Source organism: Ptychodera flava, chromosome 15, assembly GCF_041260155.1.
Source record: "Ptychodera flava strain L36383 chromosome 15, AS_Pfla_20210202, whole genome shotgun sequence".
Classification (NCBI taxonomy): domain Eukaryota; kingdom Metazoa; phylum Hemichordata; class Enteropneusta; family Ptychoderidae; genus Ptychodera; species Ptychodera flava.
This window is the reverse complement of record NC_091942.1, coordinates 22,222,539-22,247,232: the sequence shown is the minus strand read 5'-3', so window position 1 is coordinate 22,247,232 and position 24,694 is coordinate 22,222,539. Positions and strand designations below refer to the sequence as shown.

At 39.8% G+C, this 24,694-nt stretch overlaps 1 protein-coding gene across 2 annotated transcripts; it reads right to left on the bottom strand.

Annotated features, from left to right (window-relative positions):
• Positions 1-2,543: 2,543 nt before the first annotated feature.
• LOC139151549 (centriolar coiled-coil protein of 110 kDa-like) lies at positions 2,544-24,654 on the bottom strand. 2 transcript variants are annotated; one of them, XM_070724441.1, is made up of 12 exons: positions 24,530-24,654; positions 23,014-23,172; positions 20,812-20,940; positions 18,416-20,125; positions 14,857-15,149; positions 13,320-13,436; positions 8,043-8,144; positions 7,435-7,554; positions 7,168-7,235; positions 5,313-5,402; positions 4,148-4,207; positions 2,544-3,768 (listed from the first exon to the last, which is right to left on the bottom strand). In XM_070724441.1, exons 4-12 carry the CDS (start codon positions 20,034-20,036, stop codon positions 3,531-3,533), a joined length of 2,709 nt encoding a protein of 902 aa, XP_070580542.1. In that variant the 5' UTR covers positions 20,037-20,125; positions 20,812-20,940; positions 23,014-23,172; positions 24,530-24,654; the 3' UTR covers positions 2,544-3,530. The 2 variants fall into 2 exon arrangements, with proteins under 2 accessions (XP_070580542.1, XP_070580541.1); XM_070724440.1 differs by lacking the exon at positions 24,530-24,654 and adding an exon at positions 23,954-24,321.
• Positions 24,655-24,694: the final 40 nt, after the last annotated feature.

Below are 24,694 nucleotides of genomic sequence, written 5' to 3'. Positions count from 1 at the left end.
TGTGCATGTGTTTATGTCTTTGTTTCGGTGTTGTGCTGATTGGTTGAATGCTTTGGGTGTTTGATATTTCAAATGTTGCAAGATGTCATCAATTTCCGACAACGTTTGATTATCATCTCTGCTGTAAATCGGGACTTTGTGGAAGGTCTCACTGTTCTATGGAATACAATACTACAGTTCCTCAAAGGAAAAAAGCTGATAATACCCATCTGGAAAAAAAATATTTATCACTATTGAATATTTTTTCTTCAAAAACTGCTGTGACATTACACAAAGTACTTTTATCATCATTGCATCCCTGATGATTGATCCAAAGGATAAGTGCTAGTGACCTTTGAACTGCTGTGAAGTATTTTTCATGGAATGGTACCCAAAGTCTGGTGGTAAGGGTTGAAAGGCTTAAAATGATTCTTTTTTGTTCAAATTCTACAAACTGCAGAAGTGCACATCTTGAGAGTATCGTAGAGTGGGTATTACATAAAATCTGCTCCCATCTTGATTCTGTTAGTGGAACAACTGTGACTCATTGGACAGTCTATGATTCATTGAAACCAGTAGAATAGCCATCCTTTGATTATATGAGCACTAAATTAGCTTCAGCAGCCAAGTTTGTCGTTGAAAAGATTTCCATCCTTTCAAATTCCTGTCAAGCTTTGGCAGGTTTAATGAGTCATGGACGGACAACAGTGTATCTATACACAGGTGCTGGTTGTGTGTCAGTGGCTCTCATGCCAAATACACCAAACAATGAACCTCCAAGCTATGAAACGATCGGCAACATAAAAATACACCACATTGGGGTTGTTGGGCGTTACAGGGCGTCAGAGCTGCCGGCCCGCCATTGGCACCTGTGCATTTGCATCTCTATCCCCAAATCAATTTCAGATTTTTTTTAAAATGCAAAAACTACAGTGCAGCTCATGTTTTCACGTATCACAGTTGAAAACAGAAGTAAATATGTTAGTTCTTCAAAAACGACTTTATGCTTAGAGGGTCTGAAATTTTCAATATTGTTTACTATATTATCCAGTGCTGATTTTTCTCCAGGTTGGAAGTAAAACAGGCAATTATTACAATACAATTTGAATAGCTAGACATGGCATGAAAAATGTTGGATAAAACTTTTAAACCTTCTTAGCTCTCCAGATCTGTTTTTCAAATCACATTAAGATGAAAAGAGGGATCTGTTGCAGAGACATCACATCTGAAATCATTGATAATGATGTAGAATTGCAGTAAATGTATATTATCATTTTGCAAAAACAGCTAAATCAATTCATGATGTAATTTATTACTGAAAACAAAGCAAGACACTTTTCTCTGCTGATGTGCAGCGTGTTCGCAAGGTTATATCTATTGGTCCATTGTCACTATTCACAGCAACTTAAGGAGTCTATTTGTATTATTCAATTAAAACGGTCAGATTAAGCCCACCAATCGGATAACAGCTTCCCAGACGTTGCACATTTGCCTACTTTTCTTTATCAGTTTAGTCACATAAGGGGTGCTGGGGAAAAAAGCAGAATAAACTATCTTGTCGTTGAGGGCGCTCTTTGGGGACCATTCATTCAGAGACAAGACTGTCTATGATTCACTGAACCAGTAGGTTTATTGTTTTATTATGTGACATTGACTGACCACTGCTGTTGATTTTGTTTCTTTTTTAATGTAGAGATTAAAATATGCTTCATGGTGAATTAGATTTATAACTCATCCTTAATTTTGAGATCCTCTCTTTGAAATGATATTTTAGATGATTGACCACCACAACTTTCTTTTGTGAAAATTTGGTTAATCTCCAGGTTTTAGCAAGTTGTGTGATCATTCTTCAAGTAAAGCTACTGAAAGGGAATATGGACTCTTCCATTAGAAAAAGCAGAAGACATGAAAAGATCATCACCTTATGAGGGATGTTTTGGCAACATTTAAATGCTGTGTTTATAAAGACCATTTGGTGGTTACTTGTCCACTCCGTGTGGTGAATAGATTAAAATACACCGACACAGCCTGTTTTGTGTCCCTGAAGTCACATGCACAAAACCACCATCCTTGTCCTCAGTGGTTCCTTGTTTCGCCCTTCACACAGACAGCTGTTCCGTGCTTTTTGACGAGACATACTCTTTTTAAGAGTCATCCAGGATGAGATGCACTGACTTGGATTTCACACATCTATACTTTTTTTTGGAGGTGAAAAGATCCTGACGACATAGAGACCATGAGTATGTTCACATGGATATGTTTATTATATTATAGAATTTTGCAACCGATAGTGCATAGACTTTGATGAAAGGCGACAGAAATGAAAGTTAAAGAAACAGGTATTTCAGTCATTGTGAGATAGCCTTCTTGTTTTATGTGAACCCTCTTGTTTATATTTTGTCCCAAAAGCAAAGAAAGTACCCTGAATGAAAAGCTTCCTGTGTCAATGTCCAGTCTTGGTGAGACGTACAAGAAATTAACCCTTTCACCACCATGGTTTGTCCAAATCCATTGTTTTCTATGGTAAAGTTGGACCTGTATACAGGGAACTGGGGGTGAAAGACTTAAGGCAGGAGTTAGACCCTCTCTTGTAAAAATGTACACACAATGATGACACGCAAGTTGAATGTCTAAGGCACTTTTTTCAATAAATTCATGGAAAGATGGCAGTATCACTTCATATAATTGTTCGAGCAATTCCTTTTTTTACAAACAATACTCTTCAACTCACTTGGTAAGTTCAGTGAAAACAAACGTGATAAAAACAAAAGAAACACATCTAACTTTGTGTGCAAGAATGCAGGCATATACAAAACAAAAACTGAATTACACGCTGATCAGACGTCAGACAAAAATATAACTCCGTGTTACTATAAAAAAATTAAATACTGGCTTTTTTTGGTATGTGTCTTGAAACAGGCGAAGGAATTATGCTTGTGTAGTATCATGATTGCAAGAGGTGACTTTTAGTCAGATAGGCCATGAACTTGACTTTGATTGTGAATACACATGGGAAACTTACAACACAGTAGCTCGATGATTTACAGTGTTTAGCCACTGATACAATGATTTGGGTATTTTAAGTACAATTTTGAGCTTCAATTGTCCTTTGGCTGATTTTAGTACAGGGGCAGGGGTGGAAGGTCAGGGGTCAAACTGACATTCCTTTGATTGACAAGGCCATTGAGCTTTGGTACTTCACCTCTTGATGTAACATTAACTTACATGTATAGAATATTTCAGTCAGTGTTACTGCAACACTGGAAAGTGATTGTTGGAGTTATGGCATGTCCGTTCATCAAATATTCAATACAGCTTTCAAAGGCACAATGCGGCAGGTAAAATCATCTGAGCTTGCACTTGGCAGCCTTGCTAAGTTTTCTCTGATTGGTCAACTTCTTTGTGAAACCAGCGTGTGCAAACTGATGTAGGCTGGGTGAATGACTGCTGTCACCTATAAAACCTTCCAAGGCACTGCTGGTTATCCAGACTGTATAAATATTCTAACATCATATTTATTTTCTTGTACATTTAACACAGAAATCCATTCATTACACTTTTCTTTTGGAAGTTTTGCCCCTTGGTGACTTCGGCCTGGCTTTAGTACTGACAGCGGATACGGGATAGAGAGATCTCCTTGCTCCCTTTGACTTCACCGTCACGGCAGTGTTTGTGGCGTGAATTCCTCCTGCTTTGCTGCCCACTGGTTGCATGACTGGGTTATCCCTTGCCTTCTCCGGCGCAGTCTTCGGTCGATTCTCTTGCTTGCTGGACACATACTTGCCAGGTCTGCAGCAAATGTTGTACAGCAAAACACATGGCTTGTTACACAAATATCTAAAAATGTGACTGAAAGTTTGTTTTCACGATTGTCTGCCTAAGTCAGATTTCCCTTTCATTCTTTCAAATTTTTTCATGTAAAACTTTGCCTTTGTAACTTTAATCAATGCGCACAGTTAAGTGATAAAGAAAGAATTTCACCTCTTTCTAAAATTTCACTGTCTCTGTCCACAACAATAATGGTCAAAATCAACAAACTGCTTGCAAAACAGATTTGACAAAGTTGGTTGTTTATGTAGGAAGTGCTAGTTCTAGATGAGTGTAGGTATGCCAATTCTACTTTTTGTCCCCTGTCTTCTGTAGACTTAGCTTTATTTTGTGATCTTACCTGTACAAGTGATCTGCCGGTCGTCTTGGAGACTGCACTCCTTGTATTGGTTTCAACACTCTGTAAGTAAATCAAGTTTTTATTGGTCACATGTCCACAGATCATAGATAATTTATAGGTCAGATGATAAATCATGAAAAGCCTCCACCTATACCAATCTACCTTTTAACCATTATACTTTTGCACCACATGACAAAGGAGACAGCAAGATAACACCAGAAATCCCAATGAACAAAGATAACAGTTAAATGTTATGATCATAACATAAAACGAGAGTCATAGGTGATAGAAACACAATTTGTTAACTACAATGGAATCACACTCTCAGCGGCAGAGTTTGAGGATTTGTGTTGTGGCGCCCTCTAGTGGTATGATCGTTTCAATTATTACAGACGTTTTCTCAGCACTAAAATTTACTGGTGTCAATTTTCTGTCAATTTTACGATGAGTTGCTCAAGTTTTGCCTGAAACAGTTTTTTTGAACAGTCTATCAACAACTTTTTTATGTAGGGGTGAAACTGCATTCTCTTATAGCTATTTTTTTCAAAACACGAAAAGACCATGATATGACAATTTGCAGAAATTAAATAAAATGATCTGCTTGTATTGTGGAAGGGCACACCTAACAGCAGGTTAGTTGTTGCAGTTGACGTTGTCAGTGGTCTGAATCAGTTGCTATGTGTGTATCAAATTTTGCAAAGTTGAAAAGGCCGAGCAAGGACATTTAATGTATATTATATGATGGATATGCAGTTACTGTGAATTGGTATGACTGCATCTGATGAATTGTATCAACTACCTGTGAGTGTAAACAGTAAAATGAATGCCGGCGATTTGGATTATTTTTCTAGAAAACAAACACATTGTAACTTTTGTGGACACAAAGATTGGTCACGCCAACCCAACAAATATTTATCGCGACCTGGCCTTGGCAAATCAAGAGTTTATTTAAACAGTGAAGAGTTGGTGTGAAATTGTGCCCAGTTACACAGGTAAGACACGGGACCGTTGCAGGACATTTGATTCAAGAAAAACAACAGGGATAGGCATAGATTAAACAGCGATGGGATTCATATGACTTTACAATAACAACACATAGCACTGAGAAAAAAGCGAAAAGCTGGATTACAGAGCAATGATAGCTTGGAGGATAAAGTGGATTTACCTGGCATCAAAGGGTGTTTTTTTCATTGTTGACACAGACGGAGGAGCAGTCTTTGGACGACTGGAAGTCTGAGAAGCAACATTTACTGCTCTGCTTGGAAAGATAAAAAAATACAGACAAAAGAGATACACGCAGACGTAAGACTGAGGGAACAAGAGTGTACATGGAAATGGACATGAATATATTTCACATCGTACATACACATATCTGATTTCACTCGCAATATATTTTATGTTTGCCTGTGTTCAACTGCAATGAAGCTTCACCATTGTACCTAAAACTCTAACAGTCAAATTATTATGGGATCAAATACAAACTTTTCTGTGTTTACCCCTGAAGTACACTATCACTAGCTTTGTAAATTGAGTAAAAAGTGTCAACGCTCATTTCAACCTTGAGTGTTGGGTATCTGTAACTAAGTAACCCTTGTGATGAATGGAGCTTTGATTCCAGTGTTTGCCTCGGTGTCTATTAATTCCAGATTAAAGACGCCCTACTTGACTGTTGCATTTTACGCCTGACTTACTTCAGTGAAAAAGAAAAAGGACCTTTGCTACACAGTGAAAACCCACTGATACAAAGATTCAAGGCACAACGTGGGGAATAATTCTCAAGTGTTGTCAAGCTGATTAAAAGTGTATGTAAAAGATTTTCTAGGTCTCTCTTCAGAATGCTTCTTTACCTCCGCTGTCCTTGCTTCTGCAGAGAAGTGAAGACCGCAAGCGTAGAAAGGCATTCAACTCATTCAGCTTGAATGATGTGATTTTAATAATCAGATTGAGCTGACAATGAACTCATACATATTCACTCTTATCAGAGATTGTGATCCTGACATTCAAATAGAAATCTCATCTTTCTAATACATAACATAAACATTGACCACGAATGGATACTTCGGTTATTTTTCACTTGAATGGCAAGACACAGGAGGCCATAAGACATCTAAAGCAAATGGAGGAAAATTGCCTCGAGAGGGCGCAAGATATGACCATCCCCACTCATGTTCCCATGTTTCCAATCTCTCACACAATACACAGTGACAGTTAGGTTTACAAGACTGCACATAGAAAATATACGCAACAAATATGAAGATCTGACTTCACAATTACATTGCAAGTACCTGTTAACCTGTGTCAATGTACTTGTGTACTTGTGTCAATCTATGGATAAATGGAGACTAGTGCAACTTTGCAAAAGCCCATAAATAACTACTGATGACCAATAAATTGTACGAAGTCACTAACATTATTATTACAAACTAAATTAATCCTTCTTGCTATTGCAAATATCATTAGTGCTGTGCACAATATTTTATTTTCTTGATGTGGGTTGGCCATAAAATCTGATTTTGAGTATCAAAACGCACATTACACTTTATCCTAGCTTAACACTGCTTCAAAAATATAGCTCCAGATCTCTAGCTAAAAAAATTGGAGGTAATATCCAAGCCTATCAATGATGGTTGAATGAGTCTCTTGCAACTAATATGGTTGAGTTGCAGAGTTGAGGCTGGGGTAAGCAATACGGTTGAGGGTAAGTATTTGGTCTGTAAAGGTCTGAGGGGGTTACTGTCCAAAGAGACACTTGCAACTGAATGTAGGCTATGCTATGCTATACTGGGTTGATGCATGTTGGCCTGTAGCAAGGGATGGTGACAATTGAGTGCCGGCCTATGCCAGTTAAGGGTCAGCCCATCACTGTGTCAATGGTTCCTTCCCAAGGCTGTTACTGTTGATGGTAACGATATCAAGCGAACTGATGGCTTTTTCATAAAACTGACATTCACAGCAGGCTACTCATTGAAGGAAAGTTGTCCCACAGATTAAAAATTCTACTTGTTGATTTAACTACTCACTTGACTTGCTTGCGTCTTTCCATGACTTTCTTTGTTGCTTCTGAGATTTTCTTGCTTGGTTCTTGCTTCTGTAAACAAAGTCATCGAAAAAACTTTATGAGCAGAAATGGAAATTTAAAGTTTTGACTTCAAAATTCAATTTTACCTTCACAAAACGAATGTCAAATCCTTGTCTCTCTCAAATCTTTTTCATGGATGATTATGGTACATTGGAATGGTGTAAAACAGGTCTTTTTCTTTGATAGAGAAAATAATGGTTTCAATTACCTCTTTTTTGAGGAGACGTCTCTCCTCTTCCAGTATTCTGTCATGTCTGATGATGGACATTCTCTCATACGCTGGAATTTCAAAAAATATCTCGTGCATGTCCAATAAGGCAGCTCGGAGCTGGAAGAGAAATAAAGAAAATCAAACACTGTAATTGCTGCGCATGTTTCACTGTTTGGTGTGAAAGGCTGGATTGTTTTATTGTCATTTCATGGCTGAATCAAAGAGCAAGGACACATTAAAAAAGGTTCATGACAGCTGATTTAGAGTGTACTGTACAAAACAGCAAAACACCTGCAATCTGAAAGTTCCTAATTCACTTCAGAATGAGAAATTCAACCACAGATTACACTGTTTTTGACTTCATAAAGTGTTGGCGCTCACCAACAATTTGTTATTACCCAGATTATTTCATGCGGAATGAATTAGAGAGAGGGATTTCACATCACTTTGACATTCACAATAGACGTATAGTGGGGTACTGCAGATTGAAGAATTTATCAATGGTATTTGTGCAGTTCAGCTGTTCGGGTGAGGGACTCTCAATTGGGAGTCAATTTGACTTGTTTTCCATTAGTGTCATAGACATGTATATTGTTATGTCTCACCTGGGCAATGACTCTCTCAGCCAGCTTGACATCTTGTGTCGATAGATTGCCTCTCTTGACAGGCGTCTCCTCTTGGAATCTGTACACAAAGCTGTATGTGTCCTATACATAAACCAAAGAAAATTGAACCAACAGAATTTTTTAATTTGCAATGTCTTGAGCTATGTGAGAGGTCTGAAATCGGCAGTCTGCGCCCCCAAACTGCGCTAGCGCATTTCAATTTGCGCTATCAATCTGCGGTCAAATTCTGCGCTATCAAACTGCGCTATCAACTGCGCTATTGATCTGCGCCCCTGTTTTGCGCTCTCTATTTCTCCAAACCACATGTGCTGTGAAAACGACCCAACTAGCACAAGAACGTACTACGTCGATTATGATTTTACTATTTCCATCATTTGATTTTTTGATATGCCATATGATCGAGACATTGTGCTACAGGCACATTTATAGGGAGCTGCAGTTAGGACCCTGGTAGCCAGTCCTGTATCATCGATGGCTGCTAGATCTACGTGGAGATAGGGTTGACCTTTCAAAATTCTGCCTTCTCGACATATACACCTACGTACTTTTTTGACTTTCCAAACATGTAAACTACATGTATGAGTGTGATAGAAACGACACAACCACTTAACTTAACCACGTATCTGCGGTTTGAAACAGTTCCGACATTTACGTCCCTCGGACTGGACGGTGACTGTCGCTCTACAAACCCTGGCCCCGTCCGGCTCATTCATTGACTCGGAAAATTCAATTTTTTGAAATATACATATTGTAGAATCAGTAGACAGTCCCCTGTAAATCAAATAGGTGTGTACATACAGGTCCAGTAAGGTTGTACTTTCACTCGGCCGCTAGTTGACAGGTTCACAAGCGATGTGATTGTGAGTGCACTGAACAGCTAGGACGTACGTGTTGTCATGCTGAATTGTGGCCCACAGTTAGTGGTTTTCGAATTGTGGCCCACAAGTTAGTGGTTTTCAATGTTAAAACTCATTGAAGTGCAAATATGTGCATAAAACTAGCCGTTAAAGGATGACCGGTCGATGAAAATACAAAAACTTTCCATGCAATATGCATTATTCACACCGACACGGCTTCATCATCTGTCCCCGTACTCAAGGAAGATGACACGCGTATTTTATTCAACATATTCGGTCATCTATACAGAAATGAAGTAGCGCACGATCTCGTTCAAATGTTATTCTAGCCAAGCCTTTTTGAATGAGCTTACTGTTCTGACTGAGAATTTAAAATAAGTTCGAACTAAATTTAACTTATTCCAACTTAAAATCGACCGTACATCGGTAGATCCTGTACGTACGCTTGGCTGACGGATATAGATCTGAGCGCGGGGGGGGGGGGGGGGGGGGGGGGCCCTATATACCGGAAGGAAGGAAGTAAACCATTTCAAGTGACCTGAAAATGTACTTTCAGACGCTTACAAGACGCTGCGACGCTTGATCTCGACCAACATGCCACGATTTTCGTTGCTCGATAATCCGGTCCTACTATACATTCTCTCCAAAACAAAACGAAAATCCTGCAGGACTTTCTTTTGGGGAAAAGTGTTGGGTCACATCGTACCGGGAAATTCCTGAAATATTACTACATGTAAAATTGCAAACTATCAGCTAAAATCGGTACAAGAACACATATAAATAAAGTTTGAAAAAATAACACGAGTCAATCTCTCCCGTCGTAACAAAGGGCGACAGGTTTGCAGCGCGGTGCAAAAGCTATTAATTATAAGAAAATACAACAAACATTTTATGTTGTCAAGAGTTAGATGTGTTCATCTTGAGGTAGGAAAACTACAACCGACGTCCCGTTTGCACAGATCACGGTCCCTCCACAAATTTGTGGAGGGACCGTGCACAGATGTCGGCGCTGACATGAACTTGACAATCATTTTTCACAAAGAACATGCATAAATTGCCGCGCGAGACGGGAAGTAGACAACGTAAGTCAAGAACAAGTGAATGTCCAACGCGATCGCGCGACGACAGCACACATGTCTCGATCTGATAGATTTTTTTACACAAGTTTTGACATCTTCATCTTGACTCTGTACTCTGGTAACCAGATTGTAACTGTTATGACAACAGTATACAATTAATCTACTAGTTAAACGTTCGAAAATTGGATTTAAACCAGGTTTAGCAAAGATGTGGTTGCGGTTTTAAATGTTGCCGTCTCCGGTATAGAAATAAATACATGCGTGCACCACGGTGTTTGGGTCAAGTAGGGGTAACTCTATTACTACTGGTCAAAAGTCTATATTCCACTGAGTGCCGTGACCACCCCCAAAAATGCTAGCAAGTGGCGAGATTACAGAGTTGTGGCTGCCGGGGGTGGCCACTGGCACTACCACTATGTTTCTAATGTTTCTAATATCTATATTGCCATGGAGGTAGGAAGAGATGATATTGCTGAAAACGTCACGGTGATCTTCCATTCCGACATCTTGTGCCCCACTTGCCAAAAACTTTGAAAACGGTTGTTCACTCGAATTTAGGCTATCGTTGGGCAGATCGTCCATGTAGCCGCAACACGAACACGAAGTGTCTGTTAACGGCTACCAAAAACTATGAAAAATAGTCAAGAATGAGCTACAAAATCACTATCAGTTTCGCTGGGAACATATTCGATGGCTTGTTACACAACTGTTACCAGATTTCAGGTAACACTGTTTACCACACGATGGATCTTTATTTAATAAAGTAACCTATAGAGATAGCTGATTGATATCGTAAATGAGACAGGTGCCTCTACGGCGGTAAAACTAATAGTGTATCCCCATTGTAAATCCGATCCCCGGAGAGTTGAAATGTCCGACTTCTGCATGATCACCGCGCCGTGCAGTGTAGCGACAATGATATGATTGCAATTTCGTTTGAAGTTCGTTTACATGTATGTTAACGCAAATAAGGTGAAAAATATCAATGTTTCCCAGTATCGAGTTGTACGGGACGAGATCGTGCTGCTGTTGTACTGCATGAGCTTTGATCGAAATGCGTTGGCCGTTTTTTGATTTTGAATGTCGAAAATTGCATATGTAACCTCTCCTAAAGCCTTGTGAAATGCGATTTGTTTGCATTTTCTCACGATTTTACTTTCTAACAAAAATAAGTTCACGTAAAATGTACTGATAGATGCGTAGGGAAGTTTTATTACTCACAAAATTTGAACTGTATGTACAAGTTTGAACAATTAAATAATGAACGGTTGCCGCTCTTATAAAATTGCCGCTGCATGGACGTGCATCTATGTGTCATAACCTTCCAAGAAACAAACATGATGTAATTTACTGATATGAGTAACACTGGATTCCTTGTAGTTGATTTCCTTGATGTTCTGGTTGTAAGCTTTATTCTCTCCCTTACATGGCTAGTTTGTGAAATGTCGGGAAATCAAAGACGATGTAAAACTGCTCAATTCACTTGCTCATTCCGACACAAACAACAGTGTTACTAGTTTATCAACATATCATGTAGTGAGTAGAATTCAAAGAATATCCAAATGTCGAAACATTAAAATGAACACAATATGAGAAGATTCCTTTCACAAAAAGATCAACTTCAAGTGATACTTTTGAAGATTTGAAACCGAGTACGTACACCCTACTTCACACCTCGTCAGTCTTACGTCATCGACAAGTCACCCACCGCGTCGGCAGGCTTGACGTCATGGACGTAGACTTGTCAATCATCTCGGAAGTCGCTAACATGTATGATCTGTCGGGTTCAAACGTTTCTGAGAACATGAACAGAAATTCTCAGTATCGACAAAGAAATCGTCAGAAAAGAAGTTGAAAATCGTGATGCTAACGTATACATATTTTGTATCCACTTGTGCCATTCCATGTTGCAGGGTTGCGTCGCCAGCCCTGCCACTCACTCTGCTGTGCATTGTTGGACTCGGGGAAATAGTCGCCGTCGACTAGCAGCAACGTCTAACCATGGAGGTCTTCCTACCTCTATGGTCTAACCATGGGGATACTAACATAATTTTAGTCAGAACTTGACTTTGAGCTTTACACTACTTGATCACTTCCCGACCTCCTTATACGAGAAAGAAAATCATCTAATTTTTACTACTTCACATATCTTTTGTGTCGGATCCACTGTCCACAGAATGTATTTATGTCGTGATTGTACCGGAAATAAATTCGATCTTACGTTACTCATAACCAGTCGTCCTGACAGTCCTGACATACGTCGAAGATTTTTAAAATACATTAGGAAAATACTGAAAAGTTTTCTAATATTATGAAAAATAGTGTTGCAAAGTGTTGGCAATGGCATGATGGTGGGAGGCAACCGACAGCTATAAAGTTACAAGTAAATACAAATATATTTCGACACTGATATGTCCTACGATCTGGCTGGCAGCTTTATCAATCTGTGGCAAAGTGCCACGGATTTATATCGCGTTAGTTTCGTAAATGTCGCAGCTACAAAACTAAACTTACAACATTCCATAGCACAGAATGGGGCGCAGATCGATAGCGCAGAATGGGAGCGCAGTTTGATAGCGCAGAATAGGAGCGCAGACTGATAGCGCAAATTGAAATGCGCTAGCGCAGTTTAGGGGCGCAGACTGCCGATTTCAGACCTCTCACATACCTGCGCAGAATGGGGGCGCAGATCGATAGCGCAGAATGGGAGCGCAGTTTGATAGCGCAGAATAGGAGCGCAGATTGATAGCGCAAATTGAAATGCGCTAGCGCAGTTTAGGGGCGCAGACTGCCGATTTCAGACCTCTCACATACCTGATGTCTTGCCTTGGCATAGCACTGAAAAGGGCAATTCTTGATCCCCATCATTCAGGGAGGGGGGACTGAACAAAATGGTATGGAAAGGAATCAAAATGCACAAATCATGAAATTATTATCACCTTACAACCAATCTTACAGTTGTAGCAAGACTGCCCCCCCTCTTTGCTTTGCTTTTCCTGGCAGTAATTACTGGCTAGCCTAGCCATCACATTCACCATACAATCCAAGCTACAGTCTGTTGAAGGTTATTCCTTCGATTTATTCTGTGTTGATATTTATATGCCCACAGCCTTGGGGTAAGTCTAAGTTGTAGCATAAAATATCGGAAAGAGCAAATTTGACTATTTCATAGTGGTCATCACCTCAAAGTTTTGGAGTCAGTCCCTTATTGAAGACTACATTTGGATTTGAAGTCAGATGGTACAAACTAAATCTTCCCCTGAAAAGTGCAGGACATTTCAGTTATTCACTGGTTGGCAAAGAACCAAAATTTTTCCCACCTTGATGGTTTTTGCAATGGTTTTCACTTTCTCTGTTCTCAGCAGTCGCCTTGTCAGGTAACCTTTGACCGCGGCAGACACCAAATTAAACTTGCTCTTCATTTCTCTTGAAGCCACCTGCATAGCATGTACATAGTGTGTCAGAATATTGGTGAAAAAAAAATGTGTGCAAGAAATCTGAGTTACATGGTAAAGTGTCATCAATTTGCATCTGTTACACATAAACATGTCACCGTAGAAAACAGAGTTAAGAAATTGCATATAAGATTTTTAGCGCAGTTGAATACAACACACAACAAAAAACGTATCTAACTTTTGATCAACAAGGGATTTACTTTACTGTATGAATGGAAGCATTTTTTAATTAACAAAAATATGTAAGAATTTGGTCTTAAAGTAAAGGCAGGATGGTGCTCAGTTGTGGGTAAATAATTGGGTAGAGAAAGAACCACGATAGAGCAGCATACAACAAATTGTATGCCGCTGAATGGATCTGAGGTAAGAAATTTGAGATATGCTTTCCTTGATTACATGCCTGCTTGAGTCAATAACAGATTGGCCGCCATACATTAAGAAAGCAGGTAAGATACAGAGTACAATTGGTAACATGATCTATCATTTCACGCGCAAAGTGAAACGTGATACCCTGACTCCGTGTGGGACTGACTTTCAACTAAACCAAGCCTAACTGACCAAAAAAGTGTGCATTAGCTTTGTATTGGTAACATGTAGACATTTTGGCTATGCATGCCTGGTGCGCAGGCCACATCGGCTCATGATTCACACAGTCTTGCGCCGATTCGTGAGGTTTCCGTTTCACAAACACGGAACTGTTTACAACCCCCGGGTTACTCTCAAGTAGGAATAACTCTTTGCCTCTGAGGAATGTATCAAGTCTGGAAGTGCTTCGTGTCAGCCGGCAAGCTGATTTTGACGCTGATGGATACAGAAATCGCGTACACACACACACACTCGGGAGGGCGGAGAGCATCGAGGCTCACACATGCATAAAACTGTGACTGGCTAATAGTGACACCCTGCATGCCGCAGACTGTTGAAAACCACAACCCTGATAGTGATAATAGGGAAAGCTCTGGGAAATCACGTTCATTTCAAACTGTCAGATTTTGACATGATGCAGAACCAGAAATAAGTTACTTAGGTACAAGTCCAAAATGCAAGGCGAGACCATATCTATTGCTCATTTATTTCGGTATTGTTTTAATTGAACAAGGAAAAATCTGTAGTTTGTGGGATCAAGGGAAGAAGTATGTGCATAGCATCACCTTGTTTTGCATCCGTTCATGGATATCTTCAGTTGTCACTGCATTACTAACAAGTTCATCCTATTCAAATTATAGTTCCTCTGATAAATAGTAAGCTATGCTGTTTTCAGCATTGCCAAATGATTTTGAACATATTTCTTCTCTTACCAAAGACAAACCCTCCATCTCTCTCCTACCAAGATGGAGTAATGTACCAAACATTTGGATTGGCTATTTTTGAAGAGGCAGTTCAAGCAGATTTATAATATTACCTTTCTAATGAGTGCCTTAGTCTGTGGACTGCTGGACATCAAGGGTGTCGACACACTCAGCTGTGGCGAACTGGTCACGCTACTTGTACTGTGAGACGTATCGGATGACGCATCATTTCTCGAATGTCCCTCCAGGTAGAACGGATACCTCGTGACCGCAGGGTCTGCAGTATGCGGTCTGTAGCTAGCTGGTGGTAGAGCTGCCGATCTATCCAGCCTTATCTGACTGCCTTCCAAGCTGTCTGCATAGCCCGGCTTGTAATGTTTACTCTCGCTTTCACTGTCAGACTCGACTGTAATATAAAGAATCAAATAAGTCACGGTGTTCAAGTTTTTTCTCTGGTAAACTGTCATAGAACCCCGTTGTCTTCAATGGTACGGCCCGGACCAGATCACAAACAAGCGGAGGTTACCAGGGTTAATGTAGTATTCATGTTCAGTATTTTGACAAAAAACATTGGCATACCATGGGTAAGTTAACTTGACCCCTTGACCCCAATCCTCAAGGGGGATTCAAACTTTCAAACTAAATCACAGTGGTGACTTGCAAAGGTGTCAACTTAAAGCAATTGTTATTTCCATTTTGCACTTTTTGAATAAAGTTCCTCATCTACTGGGCAAATCGAGTTCCAGTGACTTAAACTTCGGAAAAAACAGAAATATCTTTTGATGAACACGTAAGATGTATTTCACTCTGAATCTGACGTCAACATGAAGCCCTAACAATCTGTTGTTGTCATAGTTCACTGCATTCTCCTCCTAATGATACAATATCACCCTAGTAGTGGGGATGAGGGCCATCTCTTGACACCAGATACTCCGCGTGCTGACCCAGTGACAATCTGTATTTGTTGATGTGTAATGGAATCTAACAATATCTAATTACACACCATCTTGATTTTCAAAGAAATTTTATATGCATTGAGGTTTAAGGAATCGGTATCCCTGTATGTGTAACAGTTAAAAGCAACATAGCAGGGTGGTATTGTTTATGGTAGTACTGTGATGGTAGCCTTACACTGCATTTGTACACACAACAAAAAAATACTTGCTGCTTGCGGGCTTCACTGGCAAGCAGCTATACGTTTACAACTATTGTTACTTTTCTAGACACACAACAGTATATGACTCAGTCCTTTTATGTACTGTATCGTCATCCATCTGCATCTACCAGTTCTCTACAAGTTGCCAAGCTTATCTCTTTGCTACATGACATGTGGTTGAAGTATGGAATTCAATGTCAGCATGTTCACTGTTAACCCTTTGCACCCTGACCCCCTGGTACTCTATGATGTCATCGGAAATTTATGTCCGAGCCGGGTTCAAAGAGTTCAAGAGCTGCAATTTTAATTTTTTTTCACCCCTATTCTCATTTTTAACCCTTTGAGTGCTATGCATGTAAATTTTTTCCCACCAAAATTTCAGTGCACCATTTTACCAATTTTTAGGAATTTTTCTGTAATTTTTTTGATAATTTTGGACCAAAGTGACAGCATATTTCATTGGTTACTGTTTTTCATCAAAAATTTAGCAAAAATCTGAAAATTGACTGGGGTATATTTTATATGAGGTGACAAAAATTGACTTTGGCACTCAAAAGGTTAATTAATGTCAACTCAGAACTACCGGTTCTTGTTCTACTGCCAAGAGAATATTAAGATACACAGTATTCAGCTTGTCAACTCAGCCTGTACAGTGTACACGCATGTACAAATATATGTATTGTTATTGTTGACAAGTGAATTCTGGTCTGGACTAGAATTCAAATGTAAAACAATAACTGCATTTTACATGTTTAGACGTGGTGTTGACAAACTAAATAGTGGGTATTTCAACATGCTTTGGGGAATATAACAAAAACTTGCAATTGACATACAGAACAAAAATAGCTAAAAAATCATTAAAAGTTACTGCTGCTTGGCCTGCCCTTTTAAAAAGGGTAAGAAAAAAATTTCATCCGATGAAAATTTCATCCGAAGTATTATCAGAAGAAATTTAAAACATCCACAGATATATAAGAGTCACGAGCAGCTCAACTGCTGCTTAGAGCTGTCATATACCAAATGGAAAAGTTTATGTTCATGGCTTTACACAGCCTCCAATGCTGGGAGCCATGAGTGACAATTCTTGATTACGTCACAGACAGGTCTGGTTTCTACTATCTATAATGACACTTAAAAGCATGGAGATGTCCTTGCAATGTCACAAAGACACCGTACATCCTATTGAAACTTATCATCAAATGACTTTTGTATGTACATCAACACATGCCATCAATCATGCAACACTTATACCTGCATATCATCGTGTTGGGCAAAATACTGCTGACTTTGTGAGGATGGGCTTGGGGTATTGATGACAATAAGATCTCAGCAACTTACAGTTGTTTTCACCTACATAGCCATTTTGGAAATTACTTTACAATTTGAATCCAATGAAGATACAGTAATATAATTCACTTTAGCCATTCACTAACATTTCAGAATTATTAAAACTCTTGTGATTTGCTTTTGTTATCAGTGACCCTGATCTGATTTACCGGTATTCATCCATTCTGCATTTCACCACAGTTACTCTACCCGGCTTCACCTTGAAATTATGCAGCATGGATGCTTTCATCATTGTAGTAAAACATCTCACTCAGATCAAAGTTCAATATTTACATGGAAACCCGTCTAGACATCAGACAATTACTTGTATCTGAACTGACCTGACAAAGGCTTGTCTTTGAACATGAGATCACCACTACAACTGCTGTGACACAATGTCAGACTATCCCTTTGATATGTCCACCAGACTACTGTCAGGTATATGAATGGGCAAAGTAACATCTATTTACTTTTGTTGCAGGCAAGAAGCTAATCATGCATTGCATATCAATGACAAATGTTATGTTGTTGACAGTCAGAGATTGACTCCTGTTATGACACATATGCTAAGCTTCAAGTATATGATTTCTTTCACAGACCAGAAAAGAAAATATTGAGACATTTATGCTACCATTGACACATATGAAACAAGCAAGGAGGATGACAATCTCTGTGGGTAAATTGCTATGCAGGTTTTAGTTTGCAATGTAAAATACAACACTGAGAATGGGCAACAATGCTGACAAAACCAGATACTTCTACTGTCTATGTAAAAGCAGAGGTAGAATACTGTGACATTATTGGTCCCTTTAAGGTAGTATGCACCTTAAGAATGAAAGACTTAAACTTTTGCTCAAACTTTCCTCAAAAAATTTTTCAATTATTTTCTTCCAAAGTCAAGAATAAAAATTGGGGGTCATAATGCAAATTTGGTACCAGAGAGACAAATCACCCAAGATTTACCGATATTTAAAATTCAAAATGGCTGCCATCCCTGTGTTAAATCTATGGAGAAAAATACGAGTTTGGATTTAAAAAACCAAGACAGTAGAAATCTTTCTTACACCAAGAGCTTTAAAATGAGCCCCAACAAGTGGTAGATCAGAAAGAATTGTGAAAGTTAGAGAGTCCGAATATCTGTCTCCGAGGCATATTTTACCTTTAAGTTGATGCTTTGTAGAAATACCCACCTCTTCCTTCAAGGCTCCTGAGCTGATCCAGCTTCTCCAGCCACTGTTCGTTTTCCGTCCTCTCATGCTGTCTGGTCAGTCTCTCCATCAGCAACCTCTGCTCCTCCTCGAACCTCCTCTCCTCCTCTTCAAACTCCCTCTGCAGCAGCATCTGTTCCCGCTGCTGCTGCTGCAGCACCTCCTGCAGCTGCTGCTTCTGCTGTTCGTGCAGTTGAGTGCGCAGCTGTTCAAAGTAGTCCATCTGCTGCTGCTGCAACTCAAAGAGATGTCCTGAAGTCGCTCCCCGGCTGGAGTCTCTCTCAAATGATGATACATCTGGAGTGACACTTTGGTGTTTTTCTCTATGTTCTTTGCTGCGTTTCAAGACCCGCCTTTGTTCACTGTAATCCAATCCCTTTCTGACATCAGCTTTCTGCGGCACCTTGTCTACCTTACTTTCATTGTCACTGGTAAATTCTAATTCTAGACTTCTCCTTATTGAATTGTTTTTCGATGATTCATGGGACTTTTCTAAATCGCTGGAGTCCTCCTTGTCCGAGTGAGCCTTGATCAAGGCCGGGGAGGGCTCATCCAAAGTGTATGAGCCCCTGCGACGAACTGTTTGAGAGGGCGATGTGCTATCACTGAGGCTTGATGTGGAGCCAGCCACCGTAGATTTCGATGACTGCTCTCCCTTCTCCTGACCAACTGGGGCACCACGTTCGTTCAAGGTGTCCTCCTCACTGACAGCTGACAAAACCGCATTGTTCATGGTGTCCAGAGATTCCTGTATGTCCCTGAGAGTGTCCACGCTGTCGGTGATACAGCTGATCGGCAACGAGCACGAATCGGCTGCAGAGCCGTACGTGTGCTGATCGCTGCTTCCCGTGCTTATCAAATGCTTGGAGCTTTCGTCGTATTTCTCACTATCTTCTTCCTGGACTTCTATGGCTGAGATGTACTGTTCAGCGTCATTGTCTTCACCAGCAGTCAAGGTCACTGGGCTGTCCTTGGCATTGCTGTCTGGTACTGATGGTGCTGAGTTGAATGGGAGAGCTGCCAGATGAGGGATCTGCAAAGAAGATGGCATTGGAAGTGGCTTGTAATCGCCGATGAGAGACAGGGCAGACTCGGTATCACTGATTTGTTGGTTGTCATGAAACATGTCTTGCTTGTTCTGTTCAACATCCTCCTGTGACGTTATCTCTGATCCTGTCTCTTCTTGGTCCCTCTCTGAATCATCTTCTTTCCCGGTCAATGAACTTCTCGGTGAGACTGTATCATCGTCGTCGGACGAGGCAGATTTCTGTGACTCTGGGCTGTCTCCTTTCTCCGTCACAGTTTTACTCGAGCCAGATGAATTGGGTAGACTGTCATCGCTTTCGTTTACGGTGATGACCGTCCTGTTGAGTTCGCTGATGTCGCTGCTGCTGCTGGTAGACCTGTAGCCGACGACCGCCACGTCGTCCGGCTCTGTCGCATCCAGGTGCAGTATAGCCTGTCCGGAACCTGACGCATTACCACTGTCATCCATCTCTGTATCTTCCGGAATCTCTTTGACATCAGTGTGAAGTCTTTCGATGGTCGTTGATGCAACTTTGTCTCTGGTTTCACCGATGGAGTGTGTGTAGGAGGAGCCCATCCCACTGTCAACAATCTGGTAGGAATCATCAGGTACAACGGGGCTACATTCTGGGGTACTGATGTCACTTAAGCTGGGGTTTTTCTTTCCTGAAAAATAAGATGAAATCCTACTATAAGTGATGAAAGTCTTTAGGATGGCAGTTACTGAAGTCTACTCAACAAAAACAATTGTCCAGTTTTGGCAAACTGACATATTAAGAAATGTGATGCTTGAAACCATTCAGACATTAAAAATGAATCAGAATGAAGATGTAGTTCAAGTAGCAAATGTGTGGTGACCCTTGATGACAACAACGTAGGTGGATCACTAATTTATTAAGGTAGAATGCATTTGGGGGACAGATATTCACACTCCCAAATTTTTTCAATACTTGTGGGGACTTGTTTAAAAGCTCTTGGGCAAAGAGAAATCTTCATGATCTTAGTCTTTCAAGAAGTGGAAAATGTATTTTTCCCATAGAGTTAACAAAGGAATGACAGCGATTTTGAATTTCAAATGTCTGTAAATATTGAGTAATTTATTTTGTACGGTACTACAAAACTTTGCACGGTGACCCCTGATTTTCATTCTTGATTCGTTAGAAGAATAGTTGCAAGTTTCACTGAGGAAAGATTTGAGCAAAAGTTTTAGGCTTTCACTTTTGAGGCACTTTCTACCTTGACCTATTCACTCTAATACCTTGTAATCAAGTCCACAGCCACCATTGATAACAATGGGTTTGGGCCAAACCTATGGTGGTGAAAGGGTTAAGTGACATTCTCAATAAACTTACATCAATGCCATCAACAATGGCCTGTACTTTGGATAAGAGTTTTCTCTTGCGATGGGCTTGCAGTTTGGCTTCCAGTTCTACAGCCTGCTGTTTGTACTTCTGCATTTCCGCTATCCTTTCAGGAGTCATCTGCATTGAGTCAGAGCAGATTATTGTTAGTTCATGCTACTGGGTAGGTTATAAAGCAATATAAATAGTAAACAACTTAAGATTGTCCTGCTATTGGAATGTTGAAATATTTACATGAACACAACACACTGGTGAAAAAAATGAGCACCGTATGAAATAATCTATGTCACATATTGTTCAAATGACAGGTCAAAACTTTGAGGATTAGGCAAAAAAAAAAAGAAATGTTTCTGGTCAGCGTGTGCGTCACTTGAACAACAGCGCGTCACCCTTTTTTTCCTGCTTTGTGGCCGGTGGCCGCGGCAAACTATGTACTGATTGCTATGATACCAAACCAAAACGGCTGAAGAGAAAGAGAAAATTCTTTGGGGTGCATGATCAGTGACTGCATGAACAGTATATATGTGACTATATTGATAAAACTGTAAAACTGACCCTCCTCCCTCCCTTGAGGGAAAAAAAAATTTAAAAAATCGCGTCGCCGCACCATTTTTTAAAGAAAGGCCTGACCAGAAACAAATTTTTTTTTGGCCTTATCAAAGAGTTTTTGTAATTCACAACTGTGGTAAATCATCCTTACTACCTGATAAAGAAATTTCCAAGGTCAGGCTTGGTTTTTATGACATCCAAAATATTGAACACATACAGATAAAATTCATTTCCACTGATTCAGTTGATATTTTTACAGTAGCCCCAAAATGCAAACCACAACTTCCACTTCTCAGGACCTCCACTTGGAAATTTCCCATACTTGTAAACAAAAGTGCTACACTCGTTCGCTATTTTGACCACACCTGCTATTGTGGGCAAGAACTCAAATCTTTGACACAGTCTTCGTCAGTTTTTTAATGTCTCTTTAGCACAAAATTCTGACAAGGATAAATATCTCAACGGGTATCTTCTTGACCTCAATCCTGTGCACTTGTTTCACAGCAATCTTGTTGAGTCATACGACAATGATTTAGAATAGTGTTGATTGCGATTTCAGGATTGTTACTAAATATAGCTGCACGCGCGCAATATTGGACAACACTGCCTAAAATTTGGACAAATTTTGTTGTGGTATGCAGGCTGTTGTTGCAGCTTGTAGTCCGAGCCATAAATTCACATGAATAAAAGTGACTTTTAGTTGCCATTGTAAACACTAGTAGGTTTTATTTTCGTTGATATGCCGAAAATGCAGACTAACATTTATTTATGCATAATGAGAGAGAAAATGACATTGTATGGGATCAGCGCTATTATGCATCTTGTTCTGACCATTCAAACTAAGTGATATACACTGAAGAACAAAGGTTTGAACACCTATTTGTGCCGTAACTAAACTGCGAATACAGAGTTATTGGGAAAAAATGGCTGACCTACTTTTCAACATAAAAGCTATCTAACAAATAATCATACATTCCATTGGTGTCACACTCACCAATTAGAACTACATGATTACAATAGTTTGAGACAGTATATAGCAATATTGCAGACAGCCCTTCAGTGGATTAAAGTCATATTACAGTACATGTGAACATCAGTAGCAGCACTGACCATAGGGACTATCTGAGATTGTCGCAGAAGTTCAAAAAGCAAAATTCATTCGTTTACGGGGAAGGGGAACTTAGTGAACTTTATATTTTGTGGTTACAAGTTCTCTTTACATTTTGTGTAAAAATAAAAACTCGTACCAACAAATTTTGCTGTAACTATTTCCATCTCGTTTGTGTCATGCTGACTGTGGTTAGTACTCAAATTTGATCGATTACTTGACAATGTAATGTGGTCAGGGGAAACATATTCTTCAGTAGCTATAGCAAAATGCTACATTGTACTCCCGGGCAGACATCAACATTTCACACTCTTGAACTTTTGTTTAGGGGAGGGGAGGTGGTTTTGATGTAAATGAAGGAATTTTGTTTCTTGAACTTATGCGACAATCTGAGACGGTCCCTTAACAATTTCATGGATGCATGGCACGTTTTTTAACAATGGCCTGAGTACTGTTACTTTAAGTTTTGTATTAAAGTTAATAAAAAAACAGTAAACATTGGTGTGTGTCTATATCTTGATGACTTAGAAACTTACCAGTGGTGGAGGGATTGGCTTTCCATCCATCTTGATCAGTGACACAAAGTCTGTATTGAACTTGTCCATTGTTATCATACTCTCACTCAGAGTACACAATGCTTGCATTTGGTTTTCAAAGAAATCAGTGATGTCTCCCATCATTGCCATTGCAGAAGTCTGGAAGGAAACACGCATGTAATTTAATTTGTCAGAGGATGAACGAAACAGCCACAAAATGTCATAAAAAACTCCAAAGTAGTATAATGAACGGTTGCTTTACACCAGAACTTTCTAACAAGGTCGAAGTCATGACTGGTCAATGTAATGACAACTGAAAAGGGAAGACTTCAGACCTTGAATCTTCCATCTTTGGAGCACATATATTCAAAGGAGGTATACAGCGGACAATGTACAGGAACTTCTGTGGTATTAGTGTACGGTAACAACTAGTATCCTAAACACATGGGTGGAGGGTCTTTGGTCATACAGCTTACTCATCATGCATTAGTCATATGAATACTCACCCTGTCACCCAGAAATGTAACAATGCTATCACAGTATAGGTAATTCATTACCTGTAGATTTACAATTTTAACCACTGATCTGGTATTTATCTGCTTTCATTAACTGACTGCCTGTTTGAAAATCTTTCAAGGGCTCCGATCAGTATGTAATACATGGCCATACATGTCTACAACAGTTTGTCACATCGCCGAAGGCCAATTTCACACGTTCTAAAAACTCGCCCTCTGCATTCAGGAGTTCTCAAATTAAAATCGTTTGCAAGAAAGGCTAAACAGGAGTAAGATCACCCAAACACCATGACTAAACCTGTACAATGTACTTTGACAGCTCTTCTTGCGCCGACAGCATGCAAAGTCTGTCATTAGACGAGCATAAAGGCTAAACAGAGGATCCAGTACTGCCACACACAAAACTTTGGAAATGTAATGCTCACCAAAAGGTTGCAATGGAACTTAAACTCAGTCACAAGTTGTTCAGGAGACTCGCCCATGGCGGAATCGCTGTCTCAAAACTAGCAGCACTTATTTTACAACGCTGGAGGCACGCGAGCTTGAACAGCGTGCACGTAGTGATTTGACACACGCCAAGAATAACAAATTGAACTGAGTGTACGTTATTTCTTGTGACAAGATGTGACATGATCTCCCACGATCTTGGACAAGTTGTGACAAGGACCCCGCAATTATTCTTCGAGGTTTTAAATTCTGAGTTCGATTGCAACATTTTATTTGGAGCCGAGTTACGCCGAAATTATGGTTAATTTTCGTCCCATTATACTGCTAGAAAGCTATCGCCTTCGAGCAGTAAAATTCTGCACGGCGACCCTCTCGTGACCCCTGACGTAATGTTTTGGTCGTTAAAACGAATAGGAAGTGTTGTTTATCCTACCCTTTAACTACCTTTCTTCTTGGCAAACAGGACTAGAAATTAAAAGAAAAACAACTACTTCAAGTCGAAAATATTCAGACAAAATAACCTATTTCTGAAACAATACAGACAGGGTACACACCCGATAATGTTTTGACGATGGATTTCCCGGTGGTATCGCCATTTTGAAAATATCTTCAAACTTGGCAGACTCCCAAATAACAGCAAGAAGTAATTTTATTGGCCTTCACTGATTTACGCTCTAAAATCTCTCCAATCAGAGAGTTTGTTTTGTAACGCTAAGATT

What these genes read in the sequence shown, in the direction of transcription:
- LOC139151549 (XM_070724441.1), bottom strand. Translation starts at nt 20,036, where the DNA reads ATGGGCTCCTCCTACACACACTCCATCGGTGAAACCAGAGACAAAGTT. An exon ending in CCATTGCAAAAACCATCAAG is followed by an intron (nt 8,145 to 13,319) that starts GTGGGAAAAATT and finishes GTTTATGTATAG; the next exon opens with GACACATACAGCTTTGTGTA. An exon ending in CCGGCAGATCACTTGTACAG is followed by an intron (nt 3,769 to 4,147) that starts GTAAGATCACAA and finishes CATTTGCTGCAG; the next exon opens with ACCTGGCAAGTATGTGTCCA.